This window comes from Patagioenas fasciata, chromosome 3 (genome assembly GCF_037038585.1).
Source record: "Patagioenas fasciata isolate bPatFas1 chromosome 3, bPatFas1.hap1, whole genome shotgun sequence".
Taxonomy (NCBI): domain Eukaryota; kingdom Metazoa; phylum Chordata; class Aves; order Columbiformes; family Columbidae; genus Patagioenas; species Patagioenas fasciata.
The window spans coordinates 46,269,477-46,288,158 of record NC_092522.1 but is presented as its reverse complement, the minus strand read 5'-3'; the positions used below and the strand labels follow the sequence as shown (position 1 = coordinate 46,288,158).

Genomic DNA, 18,682 nt, shown 5'->3' with positions numbered 1-18,682 from the left:
TAGGTTTTCCCCTCTTTCATACATTTGGAGATTGGGTAGACTCGTGGAAAAAAAAGTAGCAAATGTTTAGTACAAATAAGGTTGCTGTCTTGAAAAGGATGGAAAGGTAATGGCTATTTGACTCAAAAGCTCCTTGGATGCCACAGGGTATTCACTAGTCTCTACCATTTCTCCTCGTAAGTAGAGGTTCCCAGAAGCACAAATGACTCCAAAACATTTGTTCAGTGTCACCATGATTAATTTCCTGCAGCTTCTCATGGACAGCCACAAGTGTAGCAAAGCAGCCATAGGCACAGCGGTGCATGTGCTACTGTCCCTGTTTTAATCTGTCAGGTGATTGCATGTCTGTACATATGAACATTGTGTATATAGAAAAATGTACAGATAAAAAGGGTTTTTTGGGTCACATGTAACATATTTTACTACAGGATTAGTATTCACAGTAAAATACATAGATTTTTGTTCAATCTAATTATAAATACGTTATGCTGCTTCTGTCATTTGTGCATTTTACTAGATAGTTAGTAGGTTGTAATTTTAAGTTTTTTTTTTTTCATTTTAATCCTATTTCTATTAAGAAAACAAGGAAAAGAAATATTTCCTAATTTTAACTTATTTTCGTTCTTCATTTTTGTTTCAAGATTTACATCTCTTTACATCAAATTAAGCAGCTCAGATCTTAACGATCTAAAAATGCATTGAACTTTAACGGTTTATATATTTTGAATACTAATGTCTTCAACTCTAATAGTTGTTGTTGTATTCTAAACTGCTTTTGCTTCAGCAGTGGCATTTGGCAATGAGGTGATTCCAAATTAATCTTGTATTCCTACTGTACAAATATTAGACTAGAGATGGGCGGTTTATATGAAGTTTTCAGAAGCAGTGTGAATTTTCTCTATGTGCTTTTAATCTCAATTTATTGACTCTAGTGTTTACCACTAGTTCTGAAGTTCTGAAGACTTTTCAGCTCTGATCCTAAATCCCAAATTCTTGTAGGGTAAAATGAGAAGAAGAGTTTTGTGTTCATGTAGTTGATATTCCCGAATAACCTACACAAATGTATTTTGTTCCAGCCTGGTTTTATTGAGTGAATGTATTGTCCAACTCAGAAATTACTCAGACAATTGGAAATTAAAAACATAAAGCATTAAGACTTGTGATACATAATGTGGTTGTTAGATACGCTAGAAACACATACTTGTGGTGTCTCCTGAAATATTATTGTTAGTAATTATATTAAGCTTGCTAAAACTTTGGTGGTACACCTCATCTTGCAATGTTACATATTTGTCAAAGGAGTCTACTTGTTAACTTTAAAATTTATTTATTTTTCTTTTTAATGTGGAAAATTTACAATTCTCTGCAACATTCTAGGTCGGAACATGTTTTTTGAAAATCGAAGACTCTTTGAATAGACAGCCATGGCCCAACTGGTACTTAGTATGCAGTTTCTGGCATAAAGATAAATGCTGGGTATTTAGTTATGAAATGAGCCTTTAAAATAGTAAACTAACTTACAGATATGCACATATTCTGGAATCAGGCAGGCTCTAAAATGGAAGGCAGTTTCATAGTACCTACTTTCTCTTCCAGTCTCTCCTGTATTTTTCTGTGTTTCATGTTTGAACTTCCCCTCCACATGAATACCTTGATGATAATTGCTGCCTGAAACTCTTTAAGTGGAAAATGCTTGAAATGATTTTGCACCTCTTTGTTTTCTGTCTATGAAACAGAAACAGCAAACTCGTTGGTGTTTTTTAATGGGCAAAATAATTTTGGTTAAAAAGGCTTACTTTAATCCTCTTGAGGAAAAGTTATCTGAAAAAACACTGTCCCATTTTTCACAAAAGTGTGATTTTTTTTTTTTTGTTTTGAGCCAACCTTTCTCCTCTTCAGCTGCAAATGGGCATTTAACAAAACAGGTGCTAGACAGACAAATCAATATGGCAAAAACAAGGGCAAGCTGACATAGCTCTGATTTTGTTGATCACACCCATCTTTTGTACAACAGGTGACTGAATCTTTATGTCAGATATCAAATTTATATCTAGCAACAGAATAATTTGGATAGAAGTATCAGTGAAATTTCAAACTTTTGTTCATATTAGAGACTTTGTTGGTTGGTTAGCACTGATTGCTGTTGATAAAACTTCTGGATAAATCTGAAATGTTGCTAAGTTAGTATGTTCACAGCAGTTTTTCCTCTCTTCCTCAATGTGATGAGCAACAGACATTCGGCATTCATCTTTGGCACAATGGGCCTAACGTTATAAAATGTCTTGTTCTTTCCTTGTGCCTTTTGAAAAAGTGATGATAATAATGGTAGTTCAAAGCTAAATCTTCATATCTTACTGTCAAGGCTGTGTCCATGGCAAAGACTGTGACTTATGTTCTTTCTTAATAAAAATTAATGTCATTCAGCCTTTGAGAGTGATTATTGAGTGTGCCTCCCTGCGTGTTGACTGCTACATAGTTTGTTGAAAGTCAAAATATACCTTTTGTCCATGAAGATGCTCTTTTCTCAATAAAAATAAGAGCCAGAAATTCCTGAGTTTTAAAATTATTAATTTTTGAAGTGCTTGCTTTTTCACCACCTATTAATCTTTTTTTTTTTCCTTGACCAATTAAGTCAAAGATCAACAAATGCTAATGGATAAAAGATAAGGAAGGACAAACAGTACACAAAGAGGGGAAATAATTGTGTGTTGCCCCACTAGCCATTCAGTTAAATGGATCTTCAGCACCTAAATGAAGCTGCCAGAGAGATAACAAAGTATGATTGTTTCCAATTTGTTCTGTAATGAATCTGATGCTCCAGTCAAACAGAAGGTCACTCTACTGTCATAAAAGAAATGGTATAAATGCTCTATATAAGAGATTAAATTAGAAGTCCTATATGAAAGAATAATGCTGCTTATGGAGTTGTCAAAGTTATAGACTCAATAATAGGTATTTATTGATATTGCATGAAGCATGTGATGACCATAATGTTACATGAATTGTTCTGTCAGAGGAATGTGGACTTAACGCTCTTGACAGTGTCTTGTCTGACAGTCCCTGCTCCTGACCAATGTCAGTCGGCTGCATCTCAATCCAGGAAATTCATAAATCTTCAGCACAAGTTGAAAGGTTGCTCATACTTTAACAAGATGTATTTATTCTTTCATGAGTGCTTAAACTGATTGTAGATAAATAGAAACTGTAATGAAAATATTGTGGAAAAACATGGTTGCATTTTCTTGGGATAAAAGTTATTTTTATTACTTTAATTTTCTTTCACTCATGATTTATACTGTGTTTCTCAAGAGGAACATTTACATGGGCATGATTTCTCAATTTTCAGTATCCCCAAATTCTGTTGACTTAGTTTGTATGTTTTTGAGCACTGACCTGGCCTAGGAGATAAAGAATTTTGTCTAATAGTATTTAAACACTATAGGCTGAGCAGTATAGATGTTGATGATTTTCAGTGTGGTTGCTATATCGTTAATATTTTTTAGTAAAGCAGGGACAATACTCCAGAAGCTCCTTCTGCATACCTTCTAGATAGGAAATTGTCTCATTTGGAAGGAAAATGGGGGAATATGGAGAACTTTAACAATACACAAGAGTCTAGAGGATAGTGTGACATGCATTGAAACTTCTCTTCTCTAGAGGCTACCTGCTTTCAACCCAAGGAATGATTTGAGCTTCTAGAATATATTTTTACCGGATTAGTGGCAGTGTAAAGTTCACTGTTTTCACTCATGAGTGCCGGACAGAAAGATTCAGTAGCTTTTAGATTCACCTGACCAAGGTCTACATTAGGACTTAAAAGGAGCTAATCCATACCAAAGACATATTCATAAAACTACCTTCTTGAACTAATCCCTGGATAGTATTTTATCAAGCAATAGACTTCTCTGTCACAGGGCAAATACACTTTGTCCAGACATTGATGAGGATTTATTTTTTCTTTCTCAAAAGCCCAATTTTATTACAACATAGCAGTATATCACTTTCTTTGTCTTCCAGTCCGCACAAGGCGGTGGCCATCGAACGCTCCTCTATGGGCATGCCATCCTGCTGCGCCATTCCTACAGCGGCATGGTACGTAACAGGGGCTGGTAGCAGCAATATTTTCTTTTCTGTATGAAAGTTGTGTTTGAAAGTGTCCAGACTATTGCCATTTACTGATATCTGGATAATTATTCACATCAAAGAGGCATTTTACCTGTGGTTAATGCAGACCTTTGTGAAGGGTAGGTGCCTGGTGATCTGAAACCAAGCTGGACATATCTGGGTAAGTGCTAAAATGAAGTCTGGCTCCATAAGAATGAGTTCTCTGTTTGTCAGTCTATTATGAGCTGGTGATTTCTCATTTCTTTTTCCTTGGATATTGCATATTGCATAAGCTGTGACTGAATCCACAGCTGGCATCTGGCTGGCAACCTGAACATACGTTGGAGACTGAGTGAAAAAGGAAATTCCTTCCTGCACATGGTTTGGACAGAAGCCTTACTCTTCAGTTCCCTGATGAATTATGGAATATGGAGTTGACATTCGATGCAATCAGCTCCTTTATTTCCACTCTCACTGTTCTGCCTCAGTGGGAAGATAACCTGGATAGGCTGAGAGGTTATTTTAGAACATATATCTTCGTCAGCCATTTGGTTTATCAGGCATATATGTTCTTGATAGTAGCTAGCGGGGATAATTTAACAATAGTTAATCTCATGTTAGTTAGTTGATGGCTTTTTATATTTCAGTGGGTTATTGGACATTGCCAGAACTTGTAATGCACACCTCTTTCTTTTGATAGTACCTATGCTGCCTCTCTACATCTCGATCTTCAATGGATAAGCTGGCATTTGATGTAGGATTGCAGGAGGACACAACAGGTAAACAGTAGTTTAAGACTATGTAATGAAGAATACTTTCAGTCTAAAGTTCAAAATGGAGACCTATAAATACATACAAATCATGTAAAAATTAAGACTATTTTAAGGACTAAAGAAACAAAACTCAATATTTCCATGTTTTGCACATTCAGTATCTTTACATTTTCTAATAGGTTACATCATTTCTTTTCCATAAGACACAAACATGTCCATTGATATTTAAATATAAGTATATAATATTGAGTATAGGTAGAGGAATATTTCCAAGTTGTTATTCCTGTAGAAGCCCTCTGCTGAAAATTTTTTGAAAATGTATTATTTTAAATAAAGATTCTATTAACATTTTAGAACTGCTGGTGACTTGGATTTATTTGTATTTTTAAGACTGATAGAGCTTCTTACAACACCATCAGTTTGGTGCCGTTATTGATTTAAAATAACAAGTTGGCGTCTTTTTAAAAATTTTATTTTTTTTTAATTTTTTTTAAGCCTGGCTCTATCTAGGAGTAATAACAGTAATAACAGCAAGAATTGAACAGTTCCAAGATCAAGATTTTTTTTCTGAAAAGCATGCTTTTCATTCAGGAAGTAGATCTGAAAACAAGGTTCAAGGTTTATCATGGGAACCAAATTTGTGAATTTAATACTTGTAAGTACTTGGGAGAGTTAAAACACTAAGAGTAGAAGTGAAAGAACATGATCTAATTTGGCTTTATGAGATCTTTCAAATATTATTGTGGATGCTTATTTTTATTACCCTTAGTGATGGGTTGTTCCACTTTGTCTAAATTCTCAGTGGAATATTCTTGGATGTCTTTCCCAGAACCTGCAATGAAGGTGACAGGGAAGCTCTTTAGCAAAAGCAGCCTGACCAGGTTGCCTGGAGAACACAAGGAATTGCCTCCTTACTCAGTTCTCGAATCACTGTTCCAGAGGTCTTGCTGTCTTCTGCATGTGTGTATTATCTCTAGCTGAGTATCTGACAAGGAATGATATCAGTTGTAAAAAACACATGGACACTTGGTTTGCCCAAGTGAAAACTGGGTCAGAACTTTAGGATTGAGAAAAATGTGAAAGCAATGGCAATAATGTTGGGCTGCTTTTTTTTCCCCACCCCCCTTTCTGCTCTTACTCAATAATGATATAGGTGAGGCGTGCTGGTGGACCATCCATCCTGCTTCCAAGCAACGATCAGAAGGAGAAAAAGTGCGTGTTGGAGATGATCTTATTTTAGTCAGTGTCTCTTCAGAAAGATATTTGGTAAGTTCTGTATGAATATCTGTACTGTGCTTCCTCTACAGAAAAAATAATTAATTAAGGTATTATACTAAAGTCTGGTTTACATTTCCACCTCCACAGAAGTGTTTAAACTGGTATTTTATACCATTTTGAAAAACGAGATAGTGAAGCTCTGGAAATGACAATGACATCTCAGTAATGTGATTTTGTTTCATTTCAATAATGAAATAGAAGTTGAAAAATTCACTTATGAAGAAAAAAATACTGAAAAAGCATATCTGTTCAAATTTCAGAATTGAGGTTTTTACAGTTCCTTTGAGTGTTCAGAGTTAGCAACACTGTCATATATGAGTTAAAACTTTATACCAACATTTTAGAATGTTTAACCTGGGTGCATAACATTTTGTGGACTTTAAAAGATCCGTATATCCTTAGGATAATGTGCAGTGTAATACATACAGGTATTGACATGTCGTAATTAAATAGAATTAAAATACTTAATAATTAAATATAATTTAAATACTTTTAAATATTCTGTGGTAGCTGCTTTTTATCCCTGATTTAAATAACTTTCTTCCTCATCAAAGTATCTCCCATTTGTTCTGTAATGAAATTCTTCAACACATTAAGATGAATTTCTTTTTGTGTTCTTGGTGTTGCAAGCACCTGAACTATTCTATCTTGGGGAAAAAAACCAACAATCACAAAACAAACAAACAAACGAACCAAACAAACAAAAAACAAAAAAGAGAAGATGAAAATAAGAAGAAAATCAATCTGCTGGAAGCTTCTGTAAAATCAACCCCAGTGATTTGGCAAATGTAGCTACAAGTGAAAAAATGGATTTTTAAAGAGGAAGTATCCTTAACTTTGTCAGGATGACTGTCTCAGGTCTGCATTCAAGTTTATTCTATATTATTCACTTATTTTTTTTATGCTAAGAAACTTTATTTGTGAGTTTGTTACAGTATTTAGAAAAAGAAGTGAAGAGTTTAATAAGTCTTAAAAATAATGTGGGGGTTTTTTGTCTTTTTTTTGTGATAAAATTGAAAACGGTCTCCCTTCTTTTGGAAAAACATATAAAAATGATAAAATAATTATTATAATAAAACTTCTAATTAGAAGCTCGGTAACTCATTTAATGAGTTATTTTTCTAAGACATTTTGACATCTTCACATTTAAAAATGATTTCTTTATAGCTGCTTTAATGAGAATTATAATTAGATTTACTGGAAAATCAACTTATTGTGGATAAAATTAATGAGAATCTAATTCATGATAAGGCTTTATTTAAAGACATTGAATTTTTTTGAAATTCGTTGAATTACTGAATTGGATTGCTGAAGTTGAATTTTGCTCCAAATTGTGTCTCTGTGTAGGTATATGCCTGAACTCATGCTTTCTGCCCTCTAATTAGTAAATCAGTTCAACCTTTTATGTTATTTGGGGTTTGTGCCTCAATTGTCGATTCTCAAGGTTGTCATATGTACTTCTGTACAGGAAGAGACCTGATGGTGACTGCAGAGACTGATTTTCCTCAACACGTGGTGTCAATGCATATACTGTGTCTTCCATGCAAAATATCAGCATACTAAATATAAATTACATTTTCAGTGTAGAGACAAATGACACAAATCTATGTTCTTGATATTTTAATCTCTGCTATAGTCTTGAAATGGTTTAGAGATAGATTTTAATGAATAGTTATTAAACCTATTGCAGTTATTCAGCTCTGGTTTGATAATAAGAAGGAGCAAGGATTCAGCAAATTAATTTTGCTTACATGTACTCACTCCCACATTTTTGTGAACAGATGTTTTTCCAGAATAAACTAGGAGCTGGTAAACTACACAGCTTCCCAACCATTAAAATGTTTATGTTTTTGCTACCTACTCAGTAGTTACATTAGCACTGTAAATAAAGCAGTGATACTTCTATGAAAATTCAAACAGTTGATAAAGACTGAATTAAGCAGTTACTGAGTGAATATTTTTCATGGAAGCTGTTTATCCGTCCTAAACCGTTAGTCTTAATCCATTAGACTGTCTGCAAAATAACTTCAAAAGGATGTACCTTTGAAAATAATCACAATGTTTTCATTTTGACTGCAGTGCCATGTTATAGCCCCTGTTTTCTACAACACTTAAAGAAATGTAGCAACTGATACCTTTTACAGCAGTTAGGACTGTGGAGAGATGAAGTTATTTTTATGAATCCATTTGGATAGTGAGACCAAATAGGCTCTGTTGAATCCAGTCAAGGAATGTTTTTTTTTGCAAGAGTGAGGAGTTCCTCAGATAGATCTCTTGACAGAGAATAATGTTCAGCGGGATGCTGAGGGTTAGGTTCATGTACATTGTGTACTTACAGTTAAAACCTTAGGAAAATACAAGTTTTCTCTCAAATATTCTGCGTCAAATGCTCTTAGGAATAGGGCTGGAATTTCCCCTTTTTATATTGCAATATTGTTTTGTGTTTTCAAACGACTCACTGATTATCTCCAAATTAAAAAAAAAAACAAGTTAACAGTCCTGGGACAAAGATGTACAGATGAATAGAGTTCATTCACAGGGCATGGCTTTTTCAAAATGTGGTCAGAACTTCATTTGTATAATACTAGGGGAGAGCAGAAGTGTGCCAGCTTTGTAAGTTAGTCTTGCATTTGTCTGAATGAAGCTTAATTAACATTTTTTTTGCATTACTTTGTGACTTTATGATCTCGGTGTTATCAGTAGAGTAGTGTTTAGACTTAATTTGATCAGCAACCACTATAAAAGTATTTAGAAAATGTCAGGACTTTCCTATAGTTCCCCTTCCTTGCTTTTTATCAAAACGATACTTTGACTCAATATTTTGCCATGAAGACTTGTCTTTTTAATTGCAGCGAACAAGTGCTAAACTGTTAGGAAGTGTTAAAATAGTAAGTTAAAGGTTCAGATGTGTGGGGTTTGGCTGACTGTTGACTCACGGCAATGTCCCTTGGCACGTCATTCCGTTACTCTGACTCTCATTATCCTACCTATACAATAGGATTTTAGACGTGTAGAATGTCTGAGGAAAAGCACTTATCTAAGTGCTTGTGACATTACATAAAGCGTGAGCTGCACTATTGCCAGCTTCTTCAGAGAGGAAACTTGGCTCTGTTGAACCCTTTATCTAGCACAGAGCAAAAAGATGTTCTGCTCTAAAAATTTCCACCAGTTTAGTTCAAGCCAGAGTTGTTCAGTTTCCTTTCTTGAGGCAGTGCAGGCCAGTGAACAGATGTAGTATTTCCCTGTCTTGTACACATTAGCATGTACCCCTGCACTGAGGTTTGCCTATGCCTATTATTAATTATATAGCATGATTGCTTTCAAAATTGGCAATTTTCAGTAGTTCAGAAATTCAGTGAACTGTAATTTCTTTCAAATTAATGAAACCTCTGGGTAACTTAGTCTTTTAAACGTGATTGAAGAAATAATCCGTAGACATGAAGTTGAAATACAAAATGCCTGATGAAGATAAAACTGAAAATTAGTATCAATGAGGTCAGTATTATTCAGGCTAAGAAGTCGGGGAAGAAGGAAAAAAAAAAAAACAACAAACCAAGCAAAGAACTTTGAATCTCCAGTACAGATTTTTGTATAATGCAACAATCTCTGCACTATGATATATGTATGTAATTGCTGTTCTGACTGTAAAGCTGATCTGCAGCTGCATTATGCAAATCTGTGAACAAGCATTTAAGTTTACCTCTTCTGCTCAAATGACCTATTTAAAAGAAAAAAATCTCGGAACTAATATGAACCTAATTGGAAACTTTCCTTTGAAGTGTAAGCTTTTCGTTGAAGATTGTTATTGTGGTTAACTGATGACAGAGTTCCCTTTCAAAAATAATATCCAAATTAGATCAAATTATTTGAAAGGTGGAAGTGATAATCTGTCATTTCTCTTGAACATGAGGACAGCAGGTTCCTGAGTATTGGAAAGGCACTCCCTCTGCTCCTTCTTGCATCAAATACATTGTTTTCAGGTCTTAATTATCTTACTATTATCAAATACTTGGGACAGCTTCTAAATATCTGTAGCATTTGTTGGTGTAATAGTACCAGGGAACACAGCAATGTGTGCATTTTTTTTGTTTGTTTTTTTTTGGTTGTTTTTTTTTTTTTTTTTTAGTTTTATTTACCTTCTTTTCATTTTCTATCGAAGAGAATGAATCTTAGTAGTTGGACTTTGCTTTCTGCTGTGTAAGTTCACAATTCCATAATGTATTTTTTGATGAAAAGTACTGAAAGAGGTTTTTCTTAAAAATAATTGGAACCTGCATAAACAAACATAAAATTAGTGAAACAAGGTAGTGTTGAGCTGCTCTGTTACACTGATCATAATGCGGTTCCCACAGAGTCTTTATGCAATTTGAAACGTTATTGTGGAGGCTGGTAGATCTTCCTGATAATTAAGCTTGTCAAGCTTCTCTGCTTATAAAATCCTGCATTGAAGTGCTGATAATCAAGTGCTTGTAATGCAACAAATTACTTCTTAGAAATAGTAGGTTGTTTTTTTTTTTTATGGTCTGAGATAATTTAATTTTTTTTGATTCTTCCAGAAGAGGTGGTAGATCACTGAGCTTGAAGACAAAGAAGAAAAAAATAATTTCACATCATTAAGAAAATTAATTGCATTTTCTTGAAAATGTTGAGCATCCCATGCTTTATAACAAATGCAGGAAATTTGAAAGGGTATTCTTGATATCACAGGTGTACTTTTTCCTAACTTAAAAAAAAAAAAAAAGAAAAAGGAGAAAAAGGTAACAGGCTTCTCCTTCCTTAAACTTCAGTAAAGGAACATTCTCCTGGAATAATGCAGCTTGGTCATGCCTAACGAAGTTTTAAAAGTTTTCTTTCAGTAGCTAAAAGTCTTATGACTTGTTGTATTTTGCAGAATCTAAACCTCTCGCAGATCCCATATATTAATGAACTGTTTAAACTCCCTCTATAGTGAATAATTAAATACACCCCAACCCTCGTGGGACCTGATATTCCTTGTACTGGGTGGCTCAAGGTGGGGATGAAGTACTGACAGCTGAAAACTTAGTATTTTATGTGCTGTCAGTGATCTGCTGTCATTTTAGATATGTGGAGGAGTCAGCTCTGGAAAAGTGAAAGGAACAAAAGACAGGTGATGTAGCAGGGACAGGAGCCTGGGACTGAAGTGGGAAGGCAGGAAACTGAGTGGGACTTGATGACTGGCTGAAAAGATTGGCAGCTGAAGGAAGGCGGGTGGTAAGGGACAGATCGTCTGGGAAAAGAACCTAGTGATAAGGGAAGAGCAGGCACCTGCTGGTTGAATTTGTGTTAGAAATTTGGGTCAGAAAACCTGCGCTGTTTTGACAGGGAGAATTGAACCAACTAGTGGAGTGGGGCTGGGACTGAAGGACATCAAGAGAGATCTGTAGAGAAGGAATGGGCTGGCTGCGGAGAACCGAACCGCTGGACAAAGATCCAGAGAGTCTGGGGCCAAGAAATGAGAAAAGAATTGAGGGGCAGGAGTTGTGGTGAGTTTCTGGAAAGAAGTCTAATGCTAACAGGCATGGGAAGAAAGAGCGTGAGCAAGAAAAAAGCCAAAAGGCCATGCCGAGGCTCCGTAGGGCTGAGGAGAACCTTTTGAAGAAGAAGGAGGTCCCAATTGTGGGTGGAACTGGGTTGGGAAGCTGGATTGGCTAGGTGAGAGATATGGGACTGGGATAAAGATTGGGAGACAAAAAAAGAGAGTAAGAGGCCTGGAACAGTTACAACAGTCACCCGTGGTATGCTGACAGCCTACTCCTGTCAGTGATTTTGTGTTAGCTGAGGTGAAAGATGTCTGAAAAGTGGTTTTAAAGTTTCCTTCTTTGCCTGTTGTTCATGTGAGTGTCATTGTGATGCCACCTACAGTAACTGTGGGGGTTTCTTTGCTATCTTTTTTTCAATATAGGAAAATTACATATAAATTATACCACAAAAATCATTTTATTAGATTTTGAAAAAATACAGGCATTAGAAAATGCAAAAATTATGACACTGATATATTTTATAAAATCTTTTAAATATACAGTCACACTTGCTTTTTATAGAACACTATCTCAGAGCTGATAAAAGTTTGATGGATATGTCAGGGCTGAGTAGCAGAGAGGCTGTGGAATGGAGCAGCTCTGAAGATGAAATTTCAAGCCAGGAGTTGCAAGTGGAGAATAGGTGGTATGATGCTTAGTTAATTATTTTCCTGGAGAATTAGATTCTGTATCAGAAACCGCTGTGGAATTTGCTGGGCAGAACATCTTTTATACCAGACTTGCTTTCAAGAGGTCACTAGCTCTTCATCCCTTACCTGAGTTGTGTCTCTGAGATCTCTTCCTTCTGCTAGAGGCTGAGGTCCCAGAGTTGCTCAGTCTTGATAGTTTACAACTGAGGTGAATGAAAGATGTATATTGAACATTAAAAATGCATGTGATGCAGGCTACAGTAGGAATTAAACAGGTCCTTGTTACCTGAATTTGGGCATCCTAGATTAATGAAAATTTCTTAGTGTGATCTGTGAACCTTCACTCCCCATTGGAAAATCGACTATAAATGCTACTCCTTTGAGGTTTTGAGAAAATGAATTCATAAATATTTGTTATGTTTTGTGAAATGCTGTAATTGTTGGTAGCAAGAGAAAAGCCTATGAGGAAATTAATAATTCTCTTTTCAAAGCTTTGGAGAATTGGATATACTGAATAAAGCATGAGGCTGCAGACTGAAAATTGAGGAGAAAACAAGGCACTGAGCAGCTGTTCACGAAGTGAACTCCTTTATCCTGTATATACCATGAGGTAGTACTAGTGGAAAAAAATCATTGTACAGGATCATGCCCTTGAAGACTGTTAGATGATGCATTCACCAGAAGCCATTCTTTTTCCATAGCTGGCTTTGACATTTCCTAACTTTTGATACTTGCTTCATTAAATGTAATATTTTGTTAATGAAAACTCTAGTCATAATCTAGTCATAATCATTTGGAAGCATAGTTGCTGATGTGCTTCAGGCTTTTTGTGGTTATAGTGCAGAAGGAGAGCTAACAGAAAGAGGTGGAATACAGACTACCCCCATCTGCCCTCAATGGGATCCTTATGCTTTCCTGCCATACGTCTGCAATTGTCTTCTGTCAGCTACATGACAGTGAATTAGATGATTCTGTAATGGTAACTTCTGTGTATCTGTAGATTTTAGCTACCGCTGTTACTTTGCTGATGGTACATTTATGCTGAGTGAACTGGCTGGAATTGGTTAGTATAGTGCTGGAGATTCTCTATCAATGGAAGAATTATCTTCGCTAGTGGATTCACTGGCCAGCTGTTTAAACCACTTCAGAGAAATGCAAAGAAACCAGGATTTTTGAGAGATTTAAACCCATCTGAAATTTCCTGGGCTTTGCCTACTTTGAATTGAAACTTATATAATAATTTCTTAATAAACTTAGATAATAATAAGTTTACCCATATTTAATGTTCAAACTTTTTCAGAGTATTCACGGGTGTTTCAATGAATACAAACTTATCGCCGCTTTTAGGCATAAACATGATATAAATACTTTACACCAATGAAGTTATTACTTCTAGTTCTTTCCAATATCTCCCTTTCTTGTGACCACTAAACCACATCACTAAGCACCACATCTAAGCATCTTTTAAACACCTCCAGGGGTGGTGATTCAACCACTTCCCTGGGCAGCCTGTTCCAATGCCTGACAACCCTTTCAGTGAAGAAATTCTTCCTATTATCCAATCTTAAGCTTCCCTGGCACAATTTAAGGCCATTTCCTCTTGTCTTATTGCTTGTTACTGGGGAGAGGAGACTGACACCCACCTCACTGCAGCCTCCTTTTGGGTAGTTGTAGGAACACTAAGGTCTCCCCTCAGCCTCCTTTCCTCCAGGCTAAACAACTCCAGTTCCCTCAGCTGCTCCTCATAAGACTTGTTTTTATCTTTGCACAGATGCACGTTTTGAAGACCAAAAACTTTGATGCAGACTGACTGTGAAATTTAAAATAGATCATCCAGTTATTTAGGGCTATTGTAAATGCAACTGTGATGCTGCAATCACTGCTGAAGGGTTCTTGTGGAAATTACCATCTGATTCATAAGCTCTCCAGTGAACTTGAATACACTGCGTTCTTTTTGAAGTCCTAGGACCAGAGATGTGATTGTGTTACTTTTCTGCAGAGCAGTAGTTTATAACATGATGGTGAGTTCAATTGGGAAACTTGTAGTATTCTGGGAGATTTGAGACCTGGATTTTATCCTTGAGAAGCTACCTATAGACCATACTGTTAGCCTGTATTAATAAAATACAATAACTGAATTCTGAAAAGTGATTAAAAGCCTATGGCAGGTTAAGTGCTGGGTTAGGAGATTATTAATCTATTAGTAGGGAAAAGAAATCCAGCTTTTTGATTGCGTCTGGATACCGGTGCAGAAAGGTTATTTTGGTGAGACAGAAAGCTGAAGGACCTGCCGATGTTGGTGAAGGCACATACCAGTATTAGAATAGCCAGCAGGATTCCTGAGCCCAACTCATTTCTGCTTTGCAAATGTTTTTACTGCATACCTGAAAGACTTGCTAAATATGTGGCCCTTGTTGATGGTGGCAGCCTGCTGCTTCTGCCAGACACCCTGCTATGCCAGCTAGCAAAGATCTGTGCTGTAGGTATGGAGACTGTTCAACATCTGTGTGAGTGTTGTGTTGGCATCCGGGACATTGCATTATGGAATTTGTTTCATTTTGATAATTTTGTTGTACTGAAAGTATAAAACCAAGCAGATAAGCTCCAAAAAAGTTATGAACAGGCAGCAGATTGCTTTAAAACAACACTGAGATTGTGAAGTATGGCACTGAAAAGTGAGGCAATGCTGGGATTAAGGCTGGCATCTCTAATGTGTTGAGATTTTTCTGGTACATTTGATATAATTGAATCCTTGAATATCCATTGACAGGGTATTTCCTCTACCTGGTCAAAGCTTCATTTTATTGTTTGCTATGGATGGTGTCCAGAGTATGAACATCACAGTTCATAGTATTATAGATGTCAGGACCCCTGCCTTCAACTGTAAATTGAAGGCTACAGCAGGCAATTCAGGGAAGTGAAGGAAAGAAGAGAACTGCATAGTTATACTCGATTTCTCTGCTGTGGTGGTCATGTGTTGTGTTAGGTCATTTAAATCCTGCTTTTTAAAGAAATAATTATCTGATGACTCAGCTTGAGACATCTGGGTTCTAATCAGAGCTGCAACTGGGGTCAAATGAAAGGATAAAAATAACAGATGCTCTGAAGAGAGATGTCAGCAATGTATTTTTCTTCAATGTCCTGTCTATAAAATGGAATGCTAATGCGGTTGATGCCATTGGGTGTGAAAATAAGTTCCTTAACTTATGCAAAGCACACAGTTACGAGAAGTGCTCTGGTGATGGCAGATCTAGATGACAGAGGAGTTACCTTCTTCCTGTTTTGCCCATCCCGAATGACATGCTTTTCTCGAAAAGTAATATTCCTGCTTCACTGTACTGGTTGAATTGCTTATTGTCCCTAACTGAAATCTGTGTAGCAATCTCAGAGGAAACCTAACAAAATGAAAGCCTCCAGGGCGGGAGTGGGACTGGAGGTGTTCTGGAGATTGTAATCTCTCAGTCTGCTCTGCCATTAACTAAGTTAGGGTATCACACTAAGGGAAAAATAAGAAGTGAAGGGATGGTTTGTTCATTGAACATCCTCCATTACATGTGCTGAATGATGCTGGTGGAGTGGAAACATGGGTTTTGTGAGATCTCTTACTTTTTATGTCACTAGTTGTTTTGGGAGTTATCTAAATGAGCTGATGCTCTATTTCTCGTACTGCTGTACAACCAGAAGATGTGCAGGCAAGAAGACAAAAGGACTCAGCACGTGTCACTGCGGATCTACCCCTTCTGATCTCCATTGCAATTTTTGTCCTCTGTATGGTTAATAATTTTACCCAAAAGGTATTAAAGTTGGTCACACCATATAGAAACAAAGATCAATACTACAGTGTAAACACAGTTAATGTCCAGTAGTTTAAAATAAAGTTTTGATAAAAGTGTCTAAATGTTGCTGCGCTTCAAAAGTTATTACCTGGTAGGACAAACAGTATGCTTCAAAGCAACTGCTTATTTGCAGAATGCTTAGGTTTATAACCTTACAATTATATAATCTTACATTGTTTGGCACTTAGCAGTGTATTAGCGGAACTGACTGATGCTGTGGGACAAAGTCTTTTGCGTGGATATGACACGTGATGTGCCTTGAGATTAGAATTTGCAAAACACTTGTGCACACACACACATGAAGAATTCTGACCAGAGAAATCACCTGTGGTGCTCACTGGGAAGACCTGCCACTTTGGCAGAAGAGAGGCAACAGTGCAATAAAAGAAGAACACCCATTGAATTCTCAGGCAGGAACTGAACCTCTTAGAGAAAGATAGTTTCAGATTTGATTGGATCATGAAAACTTTGTGCAAGAATGTATTTTTGGGAACTACTGTACACACCTTACAAAGTTGGTTACTTGATAACCTGATTTCTTTGATCTGATGGTGGTTTTAGGAAGCCAGTGGCCCACAAGAAACAATTAAGTGGTAAGTTACATCTGAAGTACAGAGTCATGTCCCACCCCAGTATTCAAATTTTGCGGAAAATCACGTTGCATATAGAAGGAAGAACACCAGTGTAAGACCCCTGCAGCATTTAATAATCAGTTCTTCAGAGTATTTGGTCTAAGACCCCAATCACTTCACCATCCTGTGCCATTTAGGCATGTCCCTTTCAGGCAAAGGTACTGTTATTATTCTAACTTTATTTCTAACTTCCCTCAAAGAGTACCCAGGTCTGATTTTGTTTTTACTCATACGGTCACTGTGAACAATTTATGTACAAAAGAACAAAGAGAATGTTTGATATTATTATTGTATACTGTAATGAGGTTTTTAATTAATCCCAAATAAATGTCTCTGTCTTTCCTGATTTTAGCATCTCTCTTATGGCAATGGTAGCTTACATGTTGATGCAGCCTTCCAGCAGACACTCTGGAGCGTAGCACCAATCAGTTCAGGAAGTGAAGCTGCCCAAGGTAAGATTGACTCAAGTTATTGAAAGACTGATTGTTAATGAAATATCTGAAAAATCAAATTATTCTGCCACTTGTGGATGAAGGATGGGTGTGTGTTTCTGTTATCTAAACATTCAATCCATAAAATAAATATATAAATAAATGTTCTCAAAAGAGAGAGGGAAAATTATGCTGAAAGGGACACCGATGTTTTTCTACATATTTTTTAAAAACACTGAACAGCTTATTCAAATCTTATTTTGCTAAAGGTATGCTCACGTTCATAACATTTTTTAATGGCTTTTGGTCCGGGTTTAAATTATCTCAGATTATTCTGATGTATACAGTCATGGTTACATGTTCCTGAGACTGAGTAAAAAATGTTGTGTAAGAGGACTAGAAGCATATGGTTGGGAAGAAAAAAAGGAGGGGAAAGACAGAAAGAGACAGGCTACAAAAACTTTCAGATTTTGTTTATTTTATTTAATGCAACTTCTGACATGAAAGGACAAGGATCCTTGATTTTATGACATGCTTGTTCCACGGAGAAGAAAAGTTTGTCAGACTGTGAAGACTAATGGATTATAGTTTCCTACACAATCACTGTTTTAAGTAAATACTGTAATAGGACCGTAAGAAGGTTAAAGCTGCAGGTCCTTTCTAACTCCCTGGGATTTTGAAAAGGCAATACACTCAAATTTCAGATCGGTTCTTTTCATCTGGCATATTTAAAAACATGATTGTTGAATGCTCGTGCAGCTTTGCTCGTTCGGATTTCAGGGACAGTGTTGCCAACACCTAATTTCTACATACTCACTGTGTTTTTATAAGATGATAATCATTCTGCACATTCAGGTTGTGTGTCATGATTTCTGTTGCAATCTGTTATAAAAAAATGCTACTGCATTGCTTAGTGATATCCTAAACTATTTGGAGAAAACCTTTCTGCTGATGAGAGGAGAAAACCTCTTCTTCAATCTGTTGCCTCTTCCTATAAACTCCATTATTCTTGTCCTCCCATTACTGGCAGTGCTGGTGTGGCATTCCTGTTCATAATCCCAGTACACTTTAGTTAAATGAAATTACTTTCAAGGAAAAATAGTGGATAAATAGTCCATAACATGAAATAAGATGTTGGAGGCAGTTAGTTCAAAGAAAAGGATTTCTTTATACCTGCATTTCCGCGAAACCAACATATGCCAACGTCAATTTATTGTTTAAGTCAAAACAGAACTTTAGAGTCAGATCAATCAGTTTTGTTAATTCTGTACTGTGAAGTGGATGGGTGACACTTTAAAAAAAAAAAACCAAACAAAAGACTAAAAGCTACTTGGGGCAGAACATCTCGAAAATTATGTCGACACAGGTCCATGTAAAAATTCATATATATAACTACTGTCACCTAGACACATTCCTCTGTGTCAAGATCAAGAATCTA

At 36.2% G+C, this 18,682-nt stretch overlaps 1 protein-coding gene across 13 annotated transcripts in view; it reads left to right on the top strand.

Moving 5' to 3' along the window:
- Positions 1–18,682, top strand: part of RYR2 (ryanodine receptor 2) — a 395,394-nt gene that overhangs the window by 146,893 nt on the left and 229,819 nt on the right. For all 13 annotated transcript variants that reach the window (XM_071806259.1, XM_071806250.1, XM_071806253.1 and 10 more), the window contains 4 exons: positions 4,018–4,092; positions 4,805–4,883; positions 6,031–6,143; positions 17,166–17,265. In XM_071806259.1, the coding sequence (XP_071662360.1) occupies positions 4,018–4,092; positions 4,805–4,883; positions 6,031–6,143; positions 17,166–17,265 (367 nt within the window). The remainder of the gene's footprint in view (positions 1–4,017; positions 4,093–4,804; positions 4,884–6,030; positions 6,144–17,165; positions 17,266–18,682) is intronic.